General features: G+C 40.3%; 1 protein-coding gene and 1 long non-coding RNA gene across 2 annotated transcripts; both read left to right on the forward strand.

Annotated features, from left to right (window-relative positions):
* The first annotated feature begins 768 nt into the window (after positions 1–768).
* LOC128934053 (uncharacterized) lies at positions 769–5,128 on the forward strand. Its single transcript, XR_008482813.1, has 4 exons — positions 769–1,002; positions 2,248–2,315; positions 3,895–3,947; positions 5,036–5,128. It is a non-coding gene; the product is annotated as an uncharacterized LOC128934053 (long non-coding RNA).
* Positions 5,129–5,157: 29 nt separating this feature from the next.
* Positions 5,158–17,437, forward strand: LOC128934052 (putative short-chain dehydrogenase/reductase family 42E member 2). The gene is made up of 12 exons (XM_054271339.1): positions 5,158–5,258; positions 7,289–7,524; positions 9,598–9,693; positions 10,461–10,521; positions 12,287–12,405; positions 12,778–12,853; positions 13,246–13,328; positions 13,841–13,978; positions 15,035–15,100; positions 15,910–15,973; positions 16,295–16,368; positions 16,571–17,437. The coding sequence occupies exons 2-12, from the start codon at positions 7,294–7,296 to the stop codon at positions 16,772–16,774; spliced, it is 1,212 nt and encodes a 403-aa protein (XP_054127314.1). The 5' UTR covers positions 5,158–5,258; positions 7,289–7,293; the 3' UTR covers positions 16,775–17,437.
* Positions 17,438–18,690: the final 1,253 nt, after the last annotated feature.

The following is an 18,690-nucleotide window of genomic DNA, read 5'->3' on the forward strand; positions in this document are numbered from 1 at the left end:
GTGTGTTTTGGCTTGCACTGGTTGTTTGTTTCTGGGCAGAGCACAGCACATTTCCTGCTTCCCCTGAGCATGAGCTCACACTCCAGCAGGTGTTGGGAACTCAGGAGCCTTCTCCTTGCTGGTGCTGTGAGCCAAGGGCTTCTGAGCCTCCTGTTCAAGGAAATGCAATGAAAAGTAAGGAGCAAATGTTGTTGTTAGAATCTGTGTAAGCACAGAAGCTGTAAAACAGTCAGGGATGACAGGACTGAGCCATCACACCCCATCCAAGTTTCCTTCTTTTGTGTGTTCAGCCTGTGCAGCCAAAGCCTTGTGGGCTCACAGGCTGCTCAAGCCCTGCCACCTCCCAGACCAGCTCCTTCCTTCAAAACACAGATTCCATCTCCTTGCTACCTACCTGGAAACTCCCATCCTGCCTGCTCATCAGGCTGAGGGCTGCTCAGCCAGGAGGGCATTTCAGGAGATGCCTCAGTGGGGCTGACCTGAGTAACACTCAGTCAGTGACTGCAGTGGGGCTCTGTCAGCTCTGTGTCATTTGCTTTCCTGCTCTGTGCTTGCTGGAATGCAGCCCACTGTACTCAAGACATAATAAATGAGGGGTTCTATAATTGACCAAATGCATATTTTTCTGCTAACTAGTTTGTAAGTCATGTCATTGCTGTGACTCACTGAATATGCTGATTTGTGAGCAGTGAATTAAAGACAAATGGCTGAACCAGTTGTGTGTGCAGCCCCCTTCAGGAGAGTGGTGCTTTCTGTGTGGAGCAGCCGATGTGCTGCCACAATTTCCAGTTTCCAGCTGCTGAGCTAGGTTTGACTGGTGCAGGTGTTCATAACCCTTAGCAAGGACTGGCAGTTCAGGAACTCCTTCCTGCATGGTTCAGCCACAGCAGCTTCAGGGGACAACTTTGAGGATAAGGAAAGCTTAGCATAGTGACAAATCCCTCCATCCAAATTTACCTGAATTTGAGTCACCCCCAGCAGTTCATGCTGCCTCGAAGGAAGGTGATGCCTCTGTGTGTTGTGTCCTTCAGAATTCTGTTCAGTTAGAATTTCTCTGTGCCTATAAGCATGTTGTTACTGTTAGCATTTATCTAGATTTGTAACTACAAACTTCAAGAACTTAGGCACCCAAATGTGTTAATACAACTAAGTCACTGGAATTTTCATGGAATCACTTTACTGCATCTAAATCAGATGTATATCAGATGTGTATGTCATTCCATTGAACTTTGGGCCTTTGTGAAACCATCTCAGATGCTTATAAGATATTTGCTTGCTGATTAGTTTAAATAAATAAATAAGTAATAGGAAGAGAAAGGAAGAAGGGAAAATGCAATTCCAGAAATGTGCCAGCATCAGAAAATACCCTTTTTCTTCCCTGTCTCTGTTACAATAATGATAATTTAGGTTTGAGATAGTCATTGTGCTGGCAGAAGTAATTTTTAAGAAGTCTGATAATCTTTGACTTATATCACGTGAGAGTTCATCAGTTAGAATCTCAAATTCTCCCCAGAATTTGATAAGTAGCTTAGGCAGACCTTGTAAGCCACAAGTTTATCTGCTTTCAGTGACATGGGCTGCTCTGTCACTGTGGTCACTCCTAATGTGGTACCAAGGCTTTTCTAAATAAAGTAAAAACTAGCAAATAACAAACCTGTTGGAATTGTTATAATTTCTTTCAAACATGCATTTGTATGGTTTGTTTGACACTTTTGTTGTCTCTCTTATTCCCATGTGTAGCAAGTCAAACTATGATCCCTGCTAACTGTATAGAAATGTGCCTTTATTCAGTACAATGTAATGCAGTATTTTTATTTATGATGCATTTGTATTCCTTCCCTTCACATATTGCATAAACTGTCCTCTTCTTTAACAAGACCCAAGGGCTGATGCAGGGATCTTGGTTGCTGCTGTGAGATGTTGCTTTGTTTCTTCCTGTAATTCCATCCTGACCTGGCAGTGCAGGCTCAGAGTTATCATTTCATTTGACCTGTAAATCAATCTGTGTAACATGCAAAGTAACCACGAATGCAAAGGAAATGAGAACAAAGTCATTTGAAAAGCATTTTATGGGGCACATTCCAAGGCTGTATTTATGTGTGCTTTATTCCTTCCATGAGGAAACAGTGAAATATGCAGAACTGTGACACAAATACACAAAGAAAGAGGAAAAAGGAAGGATAGAGTGAGAATATTTATGTATGTTAATGAAGAATGGAGGGATTTAAGAAGAACCTGATCTCTTAGCTTTGCAGCAAGGAATAAGGATCTGCATCTTCCTTTCCCTTCTGGCCTGGACTTGGAGCATGGCATGGGTGAGTTGCTTTGCCTCTGTGAATTACTCCTCTAACTTAGCAAGGAATGTGAAGAATGTTGTGTTACCATAACAGTTTGGGTCTTACTTTGCATTTGTTGTTGTTGTATCAATATTGTGTTGGTAAACTTTTTAAAGGATGACTTCATGCCTTAGAAATGTTTGATATGTACCCATATTTAGCAATTGGTTATATGAAAAATATTCTGAATTTTCCTTTCCCAAATTCAGATCCCATGATTAATCTTTATGACTAAAATTTCTAAGCACAGCTAAACATAATTAGAGGAGAGCTCTACTCTTTTTCTCTTCCATTAACATTGCAAGACCTGATTTAAATGCTTTTCAACATTTTCTGTCCTCTCTCACATAAAGAGTGAATATCTTACTGTTGTCACTTCCCTTCTGTCAGCTCTCTACTGTTTCAGACATCCTTGTTATGAGGGTGGTTGTTTTTGTAGTCACAAAGAGATAAGTTCCCTTAGTCAGAAGTACTCACACCCTGTAACAGCTCTGCCCAGACCTCTGGGGCTGCAGAGGGACTCAGCACTGTCCAAACGAGTCTCAGTGAGCTCACAGGCTGTGGCAGTGCCTCTGATGGGCACCTGCATGTGAGCAAGTGCACCAGCAGGAGCTCAAACACAGCAAGCTTGGACAGCTCTACTCATTTAGGGCTTAGATGCAGAAAATTTTAGTAAGTCAGCTGAAGAGAGGATATCTTTTGTATGGCAGGTATTTCAGCAAAACCCTGTCCTTGAGTAGGTTTAAGAGAGAGCTTCGTCTCTTCTGATTTTCTGCCATTCCTCTGCCCTTGGGCACTCCAGAACATCCCATCCTGCCTGTGACTCACACCAAATATCCACTGTCACCTTCACTCACGCCTCTGCTGAGCTCCTCATGCTCTGGCTACTCTGTTAAAGGCTCCTTTCTGCACAGGATCCTCCACACCTGAAAGCCATTCTCCAGGTTACCCCACAGCTGGAGCACAGCTCCTGTCCTGTGGGCTGGGAGTGCAGAGCTGGGAATTCACAGTGCCCAGGACACAGACCTGGTCTCACACTTCTGCCTTCTGTGGTTTGAGCCCCTCTGGGGTCCAGCACCCAGCAGTGCTCAGAGCCAGCACAGGGACCAGCTTTGCCTGCTGGACAGACGTTGTCTTGTCTGCCTTATGCCAAATGCTCCTTACTCAATTCAGGCTTGGCTCTGGCAGCATGTGATTTGAAATGAACTTGTGTAAGCACACTGGGCTCCTCTATGAAACACTGCAATTACATTTCAACATCACTTTACAGTCTGGATGTGAGTAACATTTTGATAAGCCAAACAACATTTCAGAAATGTGGATCTCCTCCATGTAAATAAATGGACAAACTCCCTGACACCTTCCTGTTGTATTTTACAATCATCTGCTATAAGTACTGGATGTTTTGTTTGTTTCTATGTGCCTACATGAACTATGAATGGTCACAGGAGAAAAAGTAGAAAAAGGCAGTATAGAGTTGTGATTCAAGACCAAAAGCAAGCTCCAATCTTAATGCAGCAGCTTTTCTCCTTGTAACTTTAGCTTCTGTTTCTTGCAGAAATACTTAGCATGATGCATTGAATAAAATATGACCATCCTTCTTTACTAAAGGTAAGAAAATAAGCTTAACAGGACAGGTACGAAATACCAGATCTGAAAACTCCTCTGAGGTGTCCCCTTCTTGCCAAGGTGGAAACCAAGGCCAAGTTAAAATGTTCTTTGTTACATTTCACTGAAGAGTGAGGGATTGATATCCTTTGGATAAGCTGACAAGCTGCTTTGAGTTGTGAAGGAGTTCTGGAATAGTTCAGGGATAGAATGGACACTTTATTTATTGATTAAATGGTAAAAGCTGTCAGGGCTGTGGACAGCTCAAAACAGACAGTTTGGTGTTCTTGGGGATTTTCCTGTGAGCTGAGCTTGTCACTCACTCAGCAATCCAAAAAGTGCAGATAAATTTGACAGATTCCATATTCTGGTTCTAATGCCAAGGACAGGGACTTCAGAACATACACACTATGTGAAAATACATTTGTCTAGGTGTCAGTTTGAGTTCGTGTCAGCACATGAACATTAAATTACATTTAAATTGCAATTGGTTACCTATGAACTTGAGATATTTCTGACATGCAAACACTGAAAATTGTAGTAATTTATATTTAGATGTGGGAGTGTTTCTTTAGCAGCTTAACTACTGTTTTGAGACGTAATTTTAGACACACCCATTTAAAAATGTTGGCTTTGATTTCTCATTGTTTAACTCACAAAAGCAAATGTTTTAAAAGTGCTTTAAAATCTTAGGACAGAGCACATATATAATTATTAATAATTTCATTAATTCATCATTCATTTAAAATGCATTATTTAACACTACATCACCTTTTCCTGTTCTGTTATGCACAAGGTTGTTTATTACCTTCACATTCATCCTGGAAGCCAGAGAACAACCCATGTGCCCACAGTTAAGCCTCTCTGCAAATACAAAATTGGGTTGGGGATGGAGATATAAAAGTCAGGATGAAAGTGCTGAGTAGCACTGCCAAACAGGATTTTTGTTCCTTCTGTAGTAGTTTATCTACAGAATGATGGTACCAATGGTTTATTTGTGTTGTACAGTGTCTTGTACCAGGTAAGGGAGAGCTACCATCCTGTTAAGAAGGGTCTGATGTGGAGAATTTTTTAATTTTTTTCCTGAAAAGGAACGTAAATGATGTACCAATGAAGCCCTGCCCTTTTCTGGCTCCCAGCCAGGCAGCAGCTCCAAAGGAGCAGGAAGAGCAAAAGGGCTGAGCACGCGTGAACTGCTCTGCCTGCCCGAGAGCACCTGATGCCCTTGAGTCACGAATTGTCCAGCACAGACACCTCACCCTCCTACCTGCACAGCAAGGCCTGGGAGACACTGACAGCAGGATTCTACCAAGGGTACTTACTGCTTCTTCAGCTTTTTTTAAAAACCTGATGTGTTTGACTTTAACTTTTTCTGGGAAGTAATTAGAACATTTCTGATATTTGAAATGACAGTAGGGGAGCTAAGAGCAACTCGCAGTGCATGTGCTGCATGAGATGTGACTATGCTCGTCATGCAGAATACATTCATAAATGATAATAGCTCCTATAAATTCAGAGAAAAAGGAAAGTTACTGATTCTGAAAAGAAGCATTTTCAAAAAGAAAATTGCTTATGTTCAAAATTTGAAACAATTTTCTAAATCCATGAAGCAGATTAATATACTAATGCTATTAGTGCTTTTTAAGGAAGAGATTTCTAGAAAACTTTAAAAATTTTTATGCATTATTTAACCTTATTAAAACCTTAAGACGATATTAATGACAAGTATTCAGATATATACCATTTCTCAAATGTCTTTTTGTAATATATGTGATAAGCTTGACTTTACTTCTCCTTACAGTGTATAAAAAGATGTTTATTCTCAGAAGAGAAGGCAAAAGAATTTTATGTGGCTTAAGACTCCTGCAGAGCATACTCTAGAGATACAAATTTATGTTTCCTTGCTTGAACAGGACAGCATGCTTGTTTTAGTTCTATTACATTAGTTGTAATTTAAATTTTGTTTGGAAACATGGATTATTTTTAATTTTTGAAATGTCAGGATGTTTTTCAACATAAGGAGCTTCTGTTTTACACTGTTATGCCACTCAGTTTACTGAATTGGGTGAGCTGACATTGGTGTTAGAACCATGTAACAGCACAGAGAATATGGTCCTTTCCTGTGTCTGAAATCTAAAACCCAACATATAAAATAAGGAGAATATCACAAACAAAATTATAAAATACTAAGTAAGCAATGGTTAAGTAGTTCATAATTTTGTGTGCTGTGGCTGAATTTTGTGTTACTTTTCTAGAATTATTTGTCACCTGGAGGTGACAGAGCTGCCAGCTCCCAGCCCTGCCCCGTTTCTGCCTGGGCTCTGCTGAAGCCTGCTGTAAATGTACTTACCTGTGAGGCTCCTCTCATGTGAGGAGCTCTCCAGCTGTGAGAAAACCAAAATAATCTGCAGAGATTGGGTCCATATTCCTGTACTAGGCTGCAGGCACCCAGCTGGGCTCCCACTTTATGGTGACATGAATGATTGCAGATTTCTTCTGGATTTTTGTTTGGGGTGTAAGAGCCTTGGTGCAAAGGCCAAAAGCATGGAATCAGGACAACAGGGACTCTGTGTGGGAAAATTAAATGTTGTGGACAAGTGTTGAATAAACTAATTTGCAATACAGAACAAGGTGTACAGATGGGTAACTACCATGGAGTTGTTATCCTAGAATGAAATTCTAATCAGTTTTCCCAGCTAGATGAACCCACAGGGCAGATGGCTTATCTCTTCTGCCCCTTGTTGGTTTAGCTGTCTATGAATGCCCTACTGAGAACAATATGGTGAAAAGTTAGTGAGAACTGGACAGGAAACTAAATATATTTAATGTATAACCAGAAAAGCTTAAAATGGTAACAAACAAACAGACCCAAATGTGAAATAAAGTTGATTTTAAAACTAGAATGGATCCTTTCTCATATTCCTCATCTAAAGTCTTGGTTTATTTTCCTGACTTGCAGGATAACATCAATTTGGTATTAATATATCAGAAGTTAATGAGCTTTCAAGGAAAAAATGTTTGATTAAACCAAGTATTAAAAAATGCCATCATAGCTTTTAAGGTTAGGTAATTATAATGGCTCTAAAATCCTGTAATTTCATTTCTATATAATATGAAATTTAGGCATATGAGGAAAAGACTCAGTCTTGGAATATGAAAATATTTAGATTCATTAAACATTATACATAGAAAACCTATCACCAAAATGATGAATTTATACACTTTAAACATACTAAGATAATAAAACTAGTATGGGAGCGTTATAATGTGAAAGTCATTGAAATTACCCAGACCTCAGAGCATTATGCAGGAATTTTCAAGAGATCTCCTCTCCTGTGTTGCAGCCGGGATGCCAGAGGGATCCAGGGAAGAGCTCCCCAGCAGCCCACCCTGTGAGAGCCAGGGGACAGAGCCTGCAGGGCTGCTGGCTCCCAGGAGCAGCAGGACAATGGTGACAGGAGGTGGAGGCTACCTGGGGTACAATCTGGGATGTGCCCTGGTCAGCTCGGGAATTGCTGTTGTGCTCTTTGATCTCCGCAAACCCAAATGGGAAATTCCACGCGGAGCGGATTTTTTCAAGGTGTGTTGGAGTTCCATGTCTAATGCTCATTACCAAGGCTTCCTCTTAAGGACCTTTGATTAAAACATTGATGGAAAAGCCTTTCAGGACAAGAAGAAGCTGTGTTAAAAGGTCTTTGCATGCATAAGTACCTGATTAAGGGATGGCAAACAGGGTCCCAGTGTCTCCAGTGTCACCAGTGCTGCTCTGCTGGGCGGTGCCATTCAGCACCAGGGAAACTCAACAATGAAGGGACAAAGGTTCCTGCTCAGGGGAATTATTTCAAGGGAAAAGGTGAGACCAAGACAGGGCAATAACAGGGATCACAAATGCCAAACACTGCCATGCAGAGAATGATTGAGGAAAGTGGAATTTCTGGGATTTCCAGGCTGGGAAAGAGGTGACTCAGGAGTGGGAGAGCTCTACAGGCTGTGAGTGGCATCGTCCACTGTCCCAGAACAAGAAGGAAAGGCCATAGGAATGAGGAGTCAGTTCAGCACAAACAAAATGATGTGGCTTTTCCTGCAGTGAGTAAAAGGCATGTGCAAAGCCTCAAGAAAAATTTACCTCCATTGGAAACTGCTGAATAGATAAATTAAATTAGGCTCAAGAAATTTTCTGAATGAAAATGCTTCAAGAGTAGAAGAGCACTCAGGGGAAAGCCCCACATTCGCTTGCCCTGTTCATGCTCTTCCTGCAGCACCCATTTATGAGCACTGATTCTTTTTGATTTTGAACAATTCAAGGAATTACTGTGTCTGAAAAAAGAGGGAACACAAGAGGTCTCCAGAACTTGACAGCTCACTGCCATGTGTAGAGGACACATTCCCCAGTACCTCTCACAGCTGCTCCAGGTGCTCAGGTTTGGGCTCTGGGAGCATTTTCTGGGTGCTCCTGTCATGTCACACAAATTCTGGCTAAAGCCAGGATATTGCTCAGCTGATCTTTGCTGAACATTTACTGTAAGAGCATTGGCCACCCCTGCTAGAACTGGAAAGTCGATGGCAAAGCTGGAAGGGATGACGGGACCTTGGTCCTGCAGGCTGACATTGTGATGCCAGGTTCTCTCCTTTGGGCTACATCAGCCTCTGGGGAAGGTGGAAGGGAGGCAGAGGGGAATGGATGATTCTGAGGAGAGCAGAATACCAGGCCACGCAGATCTTGTCTGACCCAGGATGTTTTTATGTTCAATTTCATAAACAATTTTTACAGAATATGGAAGAGGGATAAAATATTATTGAAGAACCATTCAAACACCATAAGCTTGATTTGTTAATGCTAGAAGTCCACATAATTTGATTTAAGTTTGGCAATTTACATCTTCTAAAGGAGACTCGAGATCTCACAAATGATCTTCTAGAACAGAGTTTTTTTATAAATCAATTTAGAAAGAATAAATATTACAAAGTAGAGGAGAGTTACCTGGAGAATTGAACTATGGAGTCCCAGTAAATGAATTAATAGGTGACTTCAGAGGTTTGAGCCTTGAGCAGTGATTTGGGGATGGCTGATATTGTTTATACTGGTTAGCTCCTGTAGCACTGCATTGAGGGTGGGAGGGGTAAGTCAGCTGCATTTGTGAAATACTTTGGCAACATTAGGAGAAAAGAGTTGGGAGTTAAAGACTGGTTAGATTAGCTCTTCATATTGTTCTATCAATTATTCTCTGTTACTCTATCAATTTCATTGCAGGAAATAATATAACACCTAATATTTTGAAATATTTGGTGATTCCAAGGCAAACAGCTGAGCCCTTCCTGCTGTGATTTATTGTCCCTGGGGCTGGATTCTCCAGCCCTCCAGCACTTGCTGCTCCCATTCAAGTCAAACAAGTTTTGCCAGCCTGGAGGCTGCAGGACTAAGTGTGAAAATACGCATTATAATTGAAGCCAACAAGAGTCATCTTTGTTTTGCAACAAAATACTGGCAGAATTCTTAGTCATTGCTTTTTCTGCCTGTTCATATTTCATTTAATTGTCTGTGAAAAACAGACCAGAATACCTTTAGATTTTCCACAATAGCCACGGTTAATACAGTTCTATAGAGAATGTAGGAGCTCTACCTGTCAAAAATCCATTCTTTTCTCTTTTACAGGGTGATGTGAGGGATTATGAAGCAGTGTTCAAAGCTTGTGAAGGGGTTGACTGTGTTTTCCATGTAGCTGCATGTGGAATGTCAGGATTGGAACAAGCAAGTACCATTTTCCTACAGTTTTCTTTGGTTATTTTTGAGAAAGAAAAACACTGTCTGCATGTAACAAACAATGCCATTTTACAATATTTATGTCAGAAGTTGTTATAAAGGCCAAATCATCCATACAGGAAATAAGGAGGTATTCCTTAAATAATAAAGTCAAAGTGTGAAAGTAATGTACTGCAAAATATTCTAGAAAAATGAGCTCATAGTTTAAAGATCTCAGATAAGAAGGTGTAGCCTTTTTCTCTGATCTGAAGAGTGACAGCATTGCTCTAAAACTAAAACTGATGCATTTTCTTCTTGTGAGCTCAGTCATGAGGAAACAGACCACAATCAATATGTTCTGCTGAATTACAGAGATAGTCACAGAAGGTGTTATCAAAAAAATCATGAACCTACTAATTTATTTCTAGGAACAGGACAGATTGCCATGGAACAAGAACTTGTGAAAGCTTTCAGGGATCATCACCCCTGGACATAATTCTTGTTTCTTTATCATGGATTGTCTGGGGTGTGACAAAATATTGAAGCATTATTATTATTTCCTTTTAGATGCATTTTATCTTTCATTTTCCAGCTTTCTTTGCTCATACACTGAACAAGACAATAAAAATGAGGACTGTCAGAAATCACTGTGTCAGACAGAACTGTAACATGTATCACAAAAAGACCTCAGCTATTCTAGATCTGGCAGTTGTAACCATCATATTGTAAATGTCACTTGTTTGATTGATTCAATCTTATGCAAATTCTATTTCTAGCTGCAAAAGAAAGATCAGATTGAATCCATAAATGTTGGAGGCACAAAAGTAATAATTGATGGTAGGTACCTAGATTTTCTTTCTCTGCATCTGATCCAAATAATGAATTAAAAAACATTGTAACTGGATGTTTCCTGTGGAGATCAGGCAGTTAAATGAGGCTCTTTCCCTCCTGTCAGAGTATGATGTAAACCTGAGTGTGCAGGTCCCATTAAAGCTGGTAGATTTGCCACTGGTTTGAACTGGGATAGATTTTCAAGCTGGACTTCATTCCTTGGCAGTCCAACTAAAGCTCTCCTCCATGTACTGGGGGTTTTTTGCCTTTATGTAATGGAGAAGTGTTATCCTCTTGCCTCATAGAAATGACATGAGAGCTGTTGTACTGTTTGTTGTGTCACAAACATTTGGTAACAGGCACCACAGATGTGTAAGTATATTTAGCTATTATTTTATCACATTAATACAGAAAACCTTCCATCCTTTCTGCTTACTGTGATCCCTTTTTATTACACACAGAATTATTATTCTTAACTACTGTTTCTGGAAGAGGCCAGTAGATCTCTTTCAGTATATTCAATTCCAGAAGAACATTTTCCAAGTGTCCTGTAAATACCAAAGTTGCCTTCTCTTTGGTTTTCCCTCAAAAACTAAGTGGGGGGGAGGAGGCAACAAAATGGCAAAATCAGTTTTTATTTAGACTCCTTTTCATGCTGCCTGTGTGTTATTACTGAAAAAATGCAGAAATGGAATAGTAGGCAAGTAAAACTCTGAATGAGTTAGAAGGATGAGTTGCCACATATTGCCTTCTTCCTTCCCCAAGCTCCAAACCCACAGAAACATGTCATGTCAAATTCCCATGGGCTCCCAGCAAACCAAGACACTGGGAGGAGCATGAACCTGCTCATCTACATGTTAATAATACATCTTATGATTGTATTTTTTCCCAAATATTTACAACAATTAACATTTCTTATTTTCAAAATGAGCCAATGAACCAGCAGGACAGACTGCTCTGTAAATTCTAAAAATTCCTGAGTTTGCATTTTAATTCTCTTCAACTTTAAAAATATTGTTAAATGAAAATGAAATTTACATTATTCAAATTTGCAATGACAGATATGCAGCAGAATTTAGCTACAATGTCTTGGCTGCACAGGACTGGAATCCATAATTAAGTCTTTGTTGTGCAAATAACATTAATTTCCTTTGTACTTCAAGCACAACTGATTATACACTGGCAGAGTGTTTTTTCCTGTTAACACACCATTTGTCACTGATGAACAGAATGGGACAAAGGCAGTTTTGTGGCATGTGGGCAGAGCTGGCTGTGCTCCTGGGTGACTCCATGTTCCATCAAAGTGGGGTGCAAGAGGCACTCATGGAACAGGGGTGACCCAGTGGCCTTGGAGTGGCTGCTCCCCACAGCACTGCCCCAAGGGCTGTGCCACGACAAATGCTCTTACTCATCTCCTTTGTATTCAGTTTGGAAAATGAACATATTTTAAGAAAGGTGTCTCAAGGAAGAATTTTCCTCCCGACACCAAGATAATTCCTCTACCCAGTGACTGCAATCCAGTGATGTGATAGTTACAGGTACCTCATCATGAAACATTTGGTGACCATCATGTGTAATATTCACATATTCAATGAAAAAATACCCACTGAATGGAAGATATTATATTAAATTATAAGGTAACATTAAAATTAAAGTATTACCTTTTTTTCTATAATTGTAATGTTTGTTTTCAAAAATAAAAACTACCAGTTCAGCTATTTCTCCCTCTTTATTTTTGTTTTAAAATAATTTATTTTGTATATCACTGTAGTCTGCAAACAAAGAAATATCCCCAGACTGATATATACCAGTACAGTGAATGTGGTGTTTGGAGGGAAGCCTATTGAAGAAGGAGATGAAGAAACTGTTCCATATTTTCCACTGGAAAAGGTACTTTGTCCATGGGATGGTGTGGCATTTACTGTGCTCCAAAGGGTAGAGATTGTGTAAAGGCTGTTCTGAGAGCAGAAGCTGTTTCACTGGGGATGTTCTCAGTACATTCAGCACAAAAAGTGAGTTAAGTAAATACAAATGGACTTAAATTCACTCTGAAGCTAAACTTGTGCCACTAAAGTGTAAGTCTTTTTTTGTCATAAACAAACTATATATTTACTAAATCTTACTATTTCTTACTAATCTTACTATTTCTAGTCTTGTTTTGCCCAGCTGATATCTCTGAGCTGGCTAGATTGAAATGTTGTTTGTCATAAACAATGTTTGCCTTTACAGATTCAATAATTACCTTATTCTGCTTCCTTATAGCAATTTAATCATTATTCCAGAACCAAGGCAATTGCAGACCAAATGGTTCTTGCTGCTAATGGAACTTTACTCAAAGGTACCTATAAAGCATTTGGGGCTTTTCTATCATTAGGTGTGCTAATGGACATTCCTTTCTTTGGTTGCTCATTTATCAATAGTATACTTTAAGTGAAATATGGACTTATTTGTTTCTATTCCTTTCTTCAGTGGATAATTAGCTGTTCTGATAATACCAATTTGTAAGCACTGTCCAATGGGTTCTCCATGGAATCCCAAGAAGGTTTTCCAGGTCTGCCACAGCTACTGAATTCAATTTCGCACAGAAATGAAATCAAGTTCCAGGGAAGCCGAACTGCTCAGAATGGTCAAAATGAGCCTTAACTTTGCCAGTGTAAAATTCAGCCAGTATGTGTGAGCCTTTGCTGCTCCCCCAGCTGTCTGACAGTCACCTGTTGCTCTCTCTCCAAGGAGGGGACAAGCTCCACACGTGCGTGCTGCGCCCGCCGGGCATCTACGGACCAGAAGAGCAGCGGCACCTGCCTCGAGTAGCCGTACGTGTTTTGTAGTCAGCTCTGGAGGACACCACAAGTAGTTGTAAGGGCATCACACAAGTGGTAGTACCTTGATTGCAGTTCCTAAGCATTCCTGCAGGAATGTGGTGAAAGCTTGGGGAGAGGTGATGTGGTGCAGGGTAACAAATAGCAGGAAACTGTGGGCCAGGACCAAGCTGGGCTTCTCAGGGAAAAGGAAAAGTGGAAGGCTGAAATGCCATGGTAAAAGAACTAGGTTTGCATCCCTGTCATTTTATGGAAATTGTCTTTTAAATATACACTTTAGTTTCTGCCAAAAAACATAATATCACTATATTTTGCCACTGCCTATCAGTGCAACCGTCTTTGATTTCCAGAACCACCCACTGGTTGGGGTTTTCCTTGTGACAGGTTTCTTGTGCTGTAATTGTACACAAATACAGCAAATTCCAAGTATTTGAGTTGAGACAAAATCATATTATACTGAATAATAAAGGAATAATGTAATTATCTCATGTTTTCTGTTTATACAGATAAACATCCAGCGGAGACTTTTCAACTTCAAGTTTGGGAATCACAAGGTTCAGATGAACTGGGTTCACATTGGAAATCTAGTGCAAGCTCATTTACTGGCTGCTGAGGCTCTCACCTCTGAGAAGGGCTATGTGGCTGTAAGTAAACAATATAATCACCACTAGCTTGAGTTCTCAAACAGGTTTAATTTTTGATGTTTTGAGATCAAAGAGTGTCCAAAAAGTCATATGCTAAATTTTCTGAAATGGTGTGTGGCTCCACAAGCACACAGACAGTGCAAATGAATATACATTTCACTCATATTTTGATGAGGTTTTTGTTTGGTTTGAAAAGATATAATTTCCTGGGTTACTGGAGGAAACTGCATTTTTAGCTGACTTATTATACCATTCATTGACCATTAGATAAATCTATATATTCTGTTATTATCTTGAAAATAGGATCTGACCTAGGTGCATAAAATTTAGAGCAACTATTCTGAGGCATTCCAGTTGAACTTTCAGAGCTGAAAATTCCAAGAACAGATGTACAAAATTAATGGACAATTTTTAAAGGTTTTTCTTTTTGTTCTACTGGTCACAATTACAACAGTCCGAGGACCATGAAGCATTACAGAACTGACATCATTGCAGCAGCTGCTTCATTCCCAGTTCCTGAAGGTCCCAGATTCATTGACATTGGTAGGAACATACAGACAACAGGCACTGACACAGGTGAACACCTCTCCATGTGCTCTCAGTTAGTTCAGCACTTGGAAGCCCCTCAGCTGCTTTAGATTGATGCCATTCCCAGAGTCCAGGCTTGCCTGGGTGCTCAGGTGTCCCTGGTGCTCAGAGCTGGGCAGATTCCTCATCCATCAGAGCTGAAACTCAGCCTCAGAGCTGTGTTTGTTAAATGCCATCAGTGCTGCCCCTTCTGTGGGAATCACAAAGGTCATTCTGTGCCCAGCACACCATGAAGAACATAATGCTCCAGCTACATGGGGAAATTGAGCTCTGATGTACACTAGACCATGGTTAATCACCATGAGCCCTACCACCACTGGGGGTTACCTCAGCTGCCTCTGGGTACATTCACCTTGTGCATGCTGCTGTGTTGCTCACAAAACCATGACAGGTAGGTAGGTATGAGACAGACAGAAAATGCCATCCTCTGCACAGTTTTGTCACTGTTTTTCTCTGCTTCTCTACCAGAGTGGCCAGGCTTACTACATCCATGATGGTGAAAATGTCATCTTCTCTGAGTGGATTGTGCCTTTGGTAGGTACTGCACAGCCCTGCAGCTCCCACGTGGGCACAAGTCCTGTCACTGAGTGACACACCCAACCAACTAAATGAATCCAGTGCACAGAAATTACTGAATTACTTAACATTAAACTCAGTCCTGTTTTCCCTGCATATCCCAAAGTTCCACTGGTGTTAGGGGAAGTTTGGGATACCTGTAACTGTGGAGTTTGGCCTTATTGCTTTGAGAGGATTTAGCAGGGAGGTCCAGAAGCTGCTGCAGGACAGAGCATTTCATGAAGCAAACCCACAGGGCATGGCAGCTCTGCCACTGGCATCTGGCAGGACTCCTACAGCCATTGCTTATCCCTTTGGCCTGGCATCAGCTGCAGCACAGAGGGGAAGCCCATTCAGAATCTTATCTTAGAAGCTAAAAAGAGACAATACTGTATTTTCAGAGCTATCAGGCTGGGATTCTAGGAGCATGCCAAAGTTTTGATCCTGCAATGCCAGCACAAAAAATGAACTGCAGCAGAAACTTGGGCCTGTATTTAACTGTAGTTCAGTATTCCAGTCTGGGTGGAATTCACTTCCCCCTTGGAAATTGAAATTTTCCTTCCTTTTACTGTCCAACTGCAGATGAAGGGTGGAAGGTGGACACCAAAGAATGAGTAATGGGCTTCAATTACATTTCCTACTATCTGTATTGACAGGAACACTAACTGAAAAAAAAAAGTTTACATACAAGTTTTGTCAACATTCTTTTTTTTTTTTTTCCATGCCTCATTGCCACCCTCAATTTGGTATAAGTTCTCTGTAATTCTTTGTTTTTATACCCTTTTTAGTTTGAAAAATTAGGCTACAGGAAACCTTGGATACATATTCCTGTTCTCCTGGCTCATATAGCAGGTAAAAAATAAAATATATTCCTAATTATTGTGGGTCATTTGATTTTTTTTATTCCTATGAAGCTACATAGTGGTTTTATAAAATGCAGGGGCCCAAATTGCAGGAATTATTTAAACTAACATTATTTTAATTGAGAATAATCACTTGTGCCATGTGGTATTATTTATAGCAGATAAAGTTTAAAGGTTATTCATAAACTCATAATGTACTTTATAAATTAAACAGTGCCTTCTGGCTGTAGGAATTACAGGATGTATAATATCAGCTTTGTCTCAGTTTATTGTTAACCAGATGTCTCATTAAGTAATTTCTGTTTCACAGCCACTGTGATGGAATATTTGCACCTGATACTAAAGCCAGTTTTTAGCTTTACACCTTTCTTGACAAGGAATGAGGTAAATATATAACAAAAGACAATGTTTATATATTTCTGACTCAAATTCTCATTAAGGACGTGATACACCCTTTGGATTGTCTGCATTGCAGCTCTGTTTTCTGTTCTGTTTCCATTGTAATATCATGGTTGATATATTTTCATCAAAGTTCTAGAAAATTGGATACTAAAGTCACTGCCATAAGTGTCCTTCTGGCTTTTAGGTGTGGAATGTCACTGTAACCCACACCTTCCGAATTGACAAGGCACGAAATCAGCTCGGTTACAAACCAAAGAAATTCTCATTCGCTGACTCTGTGGATCATTACCTAAAAACAAGACCTACCTGCCAAGAAGATCACACATTCCTTAAAATGGTGTTTGTTTTTGGCATTTTGTTAAGTTTTGTCATTCTTTCTTTCTTCTAAAATCAAATGACCACTCACCTGTTCCAGAAACCTTCATTTTGTTTCTGAGTATTAATTATCTGGCCATGGTACATTCCTCAGCACTCTGGACTTTGTTATTCATATTACTATGATGACACCTCTCTGACCTCATTAAGAAAGAAAAAAAAAAAAAAACCAAACAAAAAACAACTAAAAAAGTGAAAGCATGGGATGTATCAGGAAATGTTCTACAAGAGCAACACAGTGTTACAGCAAAGGAGGTCACCACAAATGGGTGCAGGAATAGCTTTAATGGACCTTCATTAAGGAATGTTTCATGCTGGGAAGCATTTTCTAAAAATGATAATTCAGGAGGGTGAGAAGGTGGAAGAAGAGGAACTGTCAGAGGACAACAGTGCTGTAACAAATCCAGTACTCCAGTGAAGAAAAGTCTGACTAAACAACTCTTCTGATGAAGCCACAGCTACAGCTACTGTCAGTTAGCCTGAGGAATTACAGAGACCTGGGAAACAGTGGAAAAATATGGAAAGTAAATATTTATAAATAATAGGTGATTAGAGGAGTGAAAATCATATTTATGTAAAATAGTTGTATTGTTCTAAAGCTTTGTAAAAATGTAATAAATATCACTATGTGTGTTTGTAAATCAAATATATCCTTTCAATGCAATAATAAACAATAACTGAACCAAATAACTGAACCTCCTGTTTTTATGGAGCTTGTGGGAAGGTGGAATTCAGCCAGCTGGTACTGCTCTCTGGAGTCACATTCTCCACTACCCTGCAGCAGTGCTGGCACACACTGTGTGTTCAGGGAATTGCATTTTGGGGTGAGCAGAGAAGCCAAGCACCAAGACAGGAGTGAGAATCCAATCTTTCTCTTTTCCCCTTTAAGTCTCACATCAGTTGTTTCTTGGGTGGATTGCCCTGTGTGAGCCACCTGTGCTGCATGGACACACCAGGTGTAGCCCACACAAACCTTAAAGGTGTCAGCAGTTTATCCTTGGGAATCAGCTTTGCTCTGACCAGGGAGCAGCTGCTCCCTCTCTGGCACCCCACGTGAACCAGGAGAGCTGCATTTGCCACAGTGGGTCATGGCAGACAATGATGGAACAGCTCTGCCATCTGATTATCTCCACCCATTATTCATTTTCTTAGCATTTTACAGGATTTTTAAGACCAGTAAGTTTATAGAGATTCTCTCACTCTACATCTATAGGATATGCAGGAGAGCCAACTATCCTTCCAGCAATGCTAGAAGAATAAAGGTCACAGGTAAAAGACAACACACAGTGGCAGGAAAATGTGTGAGCAACCACAGTTACCACTGCAGCTTGTGTAAGCAAAGATTTGTTTCACTCTTGTTTTTTTTCCTCTTCACTGAGAAAATAGTTCTGTGTGCAGTGAAAGCAGTAGAGTCTGCTTGATTATGGATTTGCATTTGGAGATTGTCCTTGTCCATCCAAAGTGAGCTCCCACTGTACATCTTCCTTTAGCAGGGGCACTGCTCAGCTCTGTCTCCTATCCCTGTCAACTGACAGGAAGCTTAAAGAAGCTCTGTATATGTGAGACCTTTATCCAGGTTTGATTAAAACCAGTTAAATTCACTATTTATCACTACAGAGCTGCAGCTGAGCCAGCAGCTTCACTCCCTGAAAATCCAGAATAGAAAACCACAAGTGTAAAGTTGCTTCCCAGTGAGAGCATTTTAGCTGCATGTAAACATTCAATTTGGTTCTAAATTAGTTATTTATAAATCTTTCATATCACTTTTATTGGACTAATAGCTCAGGATGCATCCTGGATTACACCAACAGTTTTCACAGGAGTGGAGGCTCTGACCTTGCTTGGATGCTCCTCAGGAAGGACTCACCAAGGAACTCCCTGGCTTTGTGCTTGCAAGTCCCCATGGAGTCCCATCATTTCAGTCCTGTA

The sequence above is a fragment of the Melozone crissalis genome, unplaced genomic scaffold (assembly GCF_028551555.1).
Source record: "Melozone crissalis strain CALT ecotype California unplaced genomic scaffold, PUWL_Pcris_2 ptg000012l_1, whole genome shotgun sequence".
NCBI classification, from domain to species: domain Eukaryota; kingdom Metazoa; phylum Chordata; class Aves; order Passeriformes; family Passerellidae; genus Melozone; species Melozone crissalis.

Excerpts from the sequence above, each read along its gene's own strand:
- LOC128934052 (XM_054271339.1), top strand. The coding sequence starts at position 7,294 with ATGCCAGAGGGATCCAGGGAAGAGCTCCCCAGCAGCCCACCCTGTGAG. Across the intron at positions 7,525-9,597 it reads GCGGAGCGGATTTTTTCAAG|GGTGATGTGAGGGATTATGA; the intron begins GTGTGTTGGAGT and ends TCTCTTTTACAG. Across the intron at positions 12,406-12,777 it reads CATATTTTCCACTGGAAAAG|CAATTTAATCATTATTCCAG; the intron begins GTACTTTGTCCA and ends GCTTCCTTATAG.